This window comes from Photinus pyralis, unplaced genomic scaffold (genome assembly GCF_008802855.1).
Source record: "Photinus pyralis isolate 1611_PpyrPB1 unplaced genomic scaffold, Ppyr1.3 Ppyr1.4_LG8, whole genome shotgun sequence".
Taxonomy (NCBI): domain Eukaryota; kingdom Metazoa; phylum Arthropoda; class Insecta; order Coleoptera; family Lampyridae; genus Photinus; species Photinus pyralis.
The window spans coordinates 18097597-18103926 of NW_022170819.1; the positions used below are offsets into that span (position 1 = coordinate 18097597).

General features: G+C 37.1%; 1 protein-coding gene and 1 long non-coding RNA gene across 2 annotated transcripts; both read right to left on the reverse strand.

The window, feature by feature from the left end:
- Positions 1 to 519: 519 nt before the first annotated feature.
- On the reverse strand, positions 520 to 2232 carry LOC116179109 (40S ribosomal protein S9). Its single transcript, XM_031498822.1, has 4 exons — positions 2103 to 2232; positions 1571 to 1797; positions 1034 to 1220; positions 520 to 727 (listed from the first exon to the last, which is right to left on the reverse strand). Exons 2-4 carry the CDS (start codon positions 1791 to 1793, stop codon positions 556 to 558), a joined length of 582 nt encoding a protein of 193 aa, XP_031354682.1. The 5' UTR covers positions 1794 to 1797; positions 2103 to 2232; the 3' UTR covers positions 520 to 555.
- A 1961-nt stretch (positions 2233 to 4193) lies between these two features.
- On the reverse strand, positions 4194 to 5687 carry LOC116178682. Its single transcript, XR_004146886.1, has 4 exons — positions 5543 to 5687; positions 4879 to 4945; positions 4713 to 4793; positions 4194 to 4495 (listed from the first exon to the last, which is right to left on the reverse strand). It is a non-coding gene; the product is annotated as an uncharacterized LOC116178682 (long non-coding RNA).
- Positions 5688 to 6330: the final 643 nt, after the last annotated feature.

Below are 6330 nucleotides of genomic sequence, written 5' to 3' on the forward strand. Positions count from 1 at the left end.
TTTTAAGTTATTCAAATATTTGAGAACAATTTAGAAATGTTTAGGGAAAGTTTCCATTGTCACAAAATCAAATATAAAAATCCGATACATCTGAATACCGAACTCGATAGTCTACGTAACTTAAAAACAATAGGGACCTTTCTTATATCCTTAAGACCAATTTTCAAAGCGATCGCACGTTTCTAAACAAGTTATCATGCACACGGACAAACGGATGGTCAAAAATGGATCTGTTCCAAAATCGCTAGGATTAATTTCAGAAAGGCGTACGTATCATGTGCACGACGTACGATCGCTTTGAAAACTGCTACACGTATTCTTAAGGATATAACTGGTATAAGAAAGGTCCTGGTAAGTACCTCCTATATAATACGCTTTTACTCCCCTTAAATTTGTATATAATAGAAATATAAAAAAAGCTAACCCCATACAAAGTATAACTTGATTTTTTAAGTAGTATTAAGCCTTTTATCTAGTATACAATTTTATAGTATTAAGGGTTAATTAAAAAAAATTCAGTTACTATAGAAGGTCTTTATTGTAAAATATTACAGTTTAATCTTCTTCTTCTTCAACAACACCACCAGCCGCACTCTTACGGAGGTTCTTCCTCTTAACACGTCCTGGACGTCCACCACCGAATGGCGATTTCAAAGAGAAGTCAATGTGTTTTTGAGAGTCCAAACGAACAACAAAGGAAGGAATATTCACAACCTGCTTGCGTACGCTGCAAAATGCGAGAGAATAATTAGCACCCCTGTTGTAACTAAAATTAAATAATGTCGCCTCATGCCATAATCCAATATCACATTAACATGATATTGAAATAGATGAAACACTGGTATCAATACTCTTCGAGCGACTTTTAGCACCATTTGCGAAAAGATTTCACAATTGGCAACTCTAAGGCTCGTTCGATTAAAAGTAATAAAGTTTACCTGCAGCTTTGAACAGGTCGTTACAATTTCAAGGCGTTAGATACAATCTAAGTGGCCTTTGCGAAAGGATAACCAAAATTAGATTAGATCATTACCGAATGTGTCTCTGCCTAATCAAAACGCGAGCATGATGAATCGACTTTGCAAGTCCCAACTTGAAAACTTGAGTTTGAAGGCGACGTTCCAAGAAATCTTCAATTTTCAAACCCAAGACATAATCGAGCTTCATTCTATTTTCGTCCAGTACTCCGATACGAACCAGCCGACGCAAAAGCGCATTACCTAGTAAAAGACAATGTTAGTACTAGACGTGACGGAAAAGATTGAAATGTAGCCCCACTTTTCGGCACAGTGAGATTCTAAACCAAATCCACTGCTTCCTAGCAGGCGTTTATATAAACCCCATAAATTCAGAAAACCGAAGCAGCGACTAAGATCACTACTACAGGGTGTCAAGGGGTTATGGTGGGTTTATGCAATCATTATCATTAGTTCACTATCAAAATTCATTAAGAAATAGCCAATAGAAACATAGGTTTATTGCGCTACCAACGAAACCACCCTGAATCTAGTGAACTAATGATAATGACTGTATAAACCTACCATTACTGTCGCAGACTATTCGAGCTTACCTTCGAAAAGACGTTTCGGATCCTTCTCTTCCAAGGTTAAAAGTTCTCGGGCAGCCTTTCGAATTTTGGCCAATGTGTACTTGACACGCCACACTTCGCGTTTGTTCCTTAATCCGTATTCGCCGATAACTCTCAATTCCTGATCGAGACGCGCCTTTTCGTACGGACGTCTAGGCGTCACGTACGTTTTTGAACATACATTAGGTACTCTGCCGTTCACCATTTTTCTGTAAGATTACTTAGTTAGTTACCGAGATAGTGAGGTTGGGAAACGTGTAACCTTGCCATGAATCAGAATTAAAGTATAATTACTTTTCTGGGATTAAAACAAGGCGATTAATTTAGCCATACGTGATTAGGATTAGCACAACGTGGTTAATTGTGCAACCTTGCCCAGTACATGTGGCATGTAAAAATTCCGAGAAAATCTCGGTCATCTCAAGCGCGATGTTTATTTCTAATACAAAAATTTAATTATTAAACAATTTTTAGTTACTTTATTCATTAAAATTGGCTTATACCGAAAACTTACCTTTATACAATTATTTTAAAACGACTACCATCTACGACATGCAAATGTAAAAGAGGAAATGATCGGCTTTCCCACGACGCATTCCCACTACTTACAGTGATAATCAGTCTCGCCAACATAAAAATTACATACTAAATCAGTGACGCTAGCGCCAAATTCCCTAAAGTACAGTAACTGATTCGCGCTATAATTTCAAATCGATAAAGGATGGTCCATGGCCAAGGATATTTTATTTCAAAGGTTACCTGGTAACATTATACCATACCTGGTAACTATGTGGGCGGAAGCGGGAGAGACAGAATGTATACGTCATCGAGAATACAGACATTGACGTTCAACGTTGTTTGTAGTCGCGCGGGTGCTTATTTTTCTTGAGTTATAGTTTATTTGTTTAAAATTTGTTGAATTTTGAAGTGCATAAGGACATATATTAGCTGTAGCTGTTTGGTGCAATATAAAGACATTTAGTTTGTGAATTTTGTACGTGGATTTTCATAGCCGTGATTGAAAAGGTTAGTTCATCAATATGCACTTTTGTATGTTATAATTATTTTTTTAGATGAGTGGCGGTAACACTAAAATACGTTTCCCAAGGACCCCACCGTTCTTAAAGAATGGGTAAGAAAATGTTTCACATCCGGCAGCAAACTAAAATGTGCTGCGCCCTCATTGGTCAAAACGGCCAACCGATGAAAGCGTAGCGTCCCTGGCCGCAAACCTTTAAAAGCAGAGCCACGAACTCTGCAAAGCGCAACGCAATTTCTGCTTCGACTGCACTTCAAAAAACAAAAAGCTCTCCACCTGCAGAACCAGGTCGCCTTGCCAGCTCGACCTCGTGCCACACTCCATCAGTCAGAAGACCTGCATCTGGGCTCACCCCAACGACAGAGCTCGCCGTGTGCACCTCGGTTACCATTTTGTACATACTATAAATATACATATTCCATAAAACGCAAAAGCATTTTATTTGGCGTCATCCGCTAAAGAATGTTTAGAGTTTTAATTCCCAAAGCCTAGGTATTAATACATAGGGGTGGTTCCTATTTTGTAGATCGCGGAATTTTATCCATTTCCACCTCTAAAATTAATTTGATTACATTTTCACAAGTCCTCGTGCAATGTAAAATAGCTTACGCACAACACTCATTTTTTCAATACTTTGATTGCTTTCAAAGGTGGAAGGTCGATAAACTTCCAAGATTTCCAATATAAGATCCACCCTTATATACATATACCCATATAAATCCAAAAATATACTGCAAAAACTAAATTTTTTGCCCCTTTTATTGTAACCTATGAGCAATTTTAAATGTGTATTCTGGATGACGTTTTCCCGCCTTCAAAGTGCAAGCATTCTATTGATTTAGAGTTACCCAGACAACCTTTCTAATAAAACAACCTTGGTCCATGGCCGTGTATTTTTAACGTTATTGGGTATGGCTTGATAACGATTTGATCTTGAACTACAGCTATATTCAGTATCACTGTTATAAGTATATGTCATGTCATCCAGAATAGAGAAAGTCGCTACCGAACGATAGCCGTTGTGTAACGACGTCGTTACGTGTTAGAGAACAGGCTCCTATTCATTCATAATAAGGAATAAATCCTACAGGTTTTAATGGCTTCATTATAGTTGTTCAATGTGACCATCCTAGGTTCGCCCTCCCCCCGGCGTAGTTATGTTGCGGGGGCAAAAATGTAGGTACCTACAAAAAGGGTATTTTTGCGGTTATATCTTGTAAATGACTCACAATATCAAAAACTGGCAAAAACATGATCATATCTCCATCCAGAACAAATTCAGCGGAGCTCACAGTGACCAAACCAAAGCTTCATTGAACACAATGTAAGTGGTCACTTGAGATCCGAGATAAAAACACAAGACTTTCATCACAAGGGGAGCAGAAGAAAATAGATTATGGTTGATTATATAATGGGAGATGACACTCATATGCAAGACTATACTATCTACTGTATACAAAAACAATTTCTTTATAATAAATGTTCGCAAGCAACTTTGTGCAAATGAGGATGGATATGCATTGCTCCCTTTAAAATTGTTAGATAAACCATAAATTACATAGCATACACGTTCTCCATCTTTATTTCTTTTATTACAGAGATTTAAGTAACATGTTTAATATACACATGAATAATTAAATAACTTCAAAGATTAAAAATGTGTACAGTGCAATTAAGCAACCAATTATAAGGGTTGCTTAATCTAAAGCAACCCCCTCACATACACCCAAGGATTTAAAATGTTCCCATTGCAATTACAATGCAAAACTAAACTTTATTATACACTTGCATTAATAAATTCGTTTAGAAGAATCTTAAATGTGCTAGTTGTGATTATGGAACAAGTTTCAATCAGAGAATTCTTCGCCCTGAAACAAAACGAATTAGTGAAGAAAAAATTGCACAAAAACGATCTGGTTTTTTAAATAAATGTCCGCCCAGATTTCTGCACAGTAAAACCACAATGGCCCCACTGCTTCCTATAACTGGGGTTAATCTACCCTTTACATAAATTGGCACTTTGTACTGACACATGTCAGAAAAGCGTGGCGTTCAGGGTTCGAGCGATTAATAAAATAAGCTTACACATTCGGTGAGTGCTGTTCTGTGGACTTACAGACATATGTTGTCCTGGATGTGGGTGGCAGCCGCAGACGTAGTCTCCAGCTGCAATGTAAAAAGCAGTTCGGTGAAAGAAATATCAATATTTGCAAGGTATTTTTACATACAAAATGGGCTTCAGTATATTTACCTGCAGGTCTAGTTTCCTATGCAATTGTTGAGGATATACATCTTGTACAGCACCATACCACCCCTTCCTGTAGAACCATACATGATTATTAGCATTTGATTAACAACAGTTTATGATTTAATACGAGTAATACTATGCGATCAAAAATGAGTTGCTGTCGAGTCACCTTTGGAATTTTTGTTTCCATGGAAAATCGTATTTAACTTAACTTCCAAAGGCAACTCGACAGCAATTTATTTTTGATCGCCCGGTATATAACACAAATGTACAGGCCGCGTGCTACAGCATGACGAATAACGGGGCAGACCAAATATGACAACGGCAACTGCCATTGAGATTACTACTTCAGTGGTGAAAACATTCAATGAAACCGCACGGCCTATACTAATTAATACGTGAGATTTGTGATGTACCCACAGAGTCTGCACAGAAAGACCATGAAGGACTCCCTGCTTCCTATTAGTGGGGTTAATCTGCCTTCTACATAAATTTGGCACTTTTACAGACACATGTTTGAAAAGCGTGGCGTCGAAGGAATTAATTATACATATGATACATTCACTTTGGGGACACTAAGAATAAGTATTTAACAGCCTTTAAATACAATAAAGCTAACCACATTGGCATTATACTATAATTAATAAATCTATTTTAAATTATTTACCTTAACAGATTTCAGTTGCAATTCACACCATGTGTTTTATTTATTGTACATGTGCAACATCTGCACGCCTCGACTTCAACAAAGGAAATGGCGTACGCGTCCAGAAAATTTTTCTCGATGACGACCTGCAGGAGAATCGCGAATGTCCAATCCAATTCATGGAAAAAATAAATGGTCCAATCCAAGTTCTTGTATAGTTCAATGGTCCAATCGGATGTCAGGATGGATCGATGCGAAAAAGTTAAAGCTACCGACAAGAGATGGTGCCACACAATTTCCGACGTAAACGTCAACGAATTAGAAGGATAAGGAGTACGAAATTGGAAAGATAATAAAACCATTAACCAAACAATAATTTAACCAAAGGATTGGTAAAAATGACCAGAGAAAAACACTACGCTTTAACAACGTCATGTTGGCATAATGCAATGCCTATTGCTTCGAATTTTGTCATAGCGATCCACCATATCACAGAACAGAAGTATTCCCTTTGAGTAGCCTGTTTACGATGCAATAATTGCAGATTCTGTTGATCTTCTGGATAAACAAAGTAGGTACAATAAAGTATACAGATGTGCCCCCAATATTTCAGGAAAAGAAAAGATATCAAGACTGATGGGACGTTTTCGATGTCAAGTACCTACTAAATAAACATGTTCTAAATTAATTTAATATTGTAACAAAATATCAACGCAAAACCTTCGTTAAAAGACAACACAAAGTAAAAAAATTGGAATCATAAAAAAAATTAACAATCATAATAATATTAAGCTTGAGTTTTTCTCTAA

Bases quoted from the DNA above. Each gene is read 5' to 3' on its own strand.
- LOC116179109 (XM_031498822.1), bottom strand. From the start codon at position 1,793: ATGGTGAACGGCAGAGTACCTAATGTATGTTCAAAAACGTACGTGACG. The intron at 1,221-1,570 runs GTAAGCTCGAAT...GTCTTTTACTAG, and splicing joins TCCGAAACGTCTTTTCGAAG to GTAATGCGCTTTTGCGTCGG. The intron at 728-1,033 runs GTAATGATCTAA...CGCATTTTGCAG, and splicing joins ATTAGGCAGAGACACATTCG to CGTACGCAAGCAGGTTGTGA.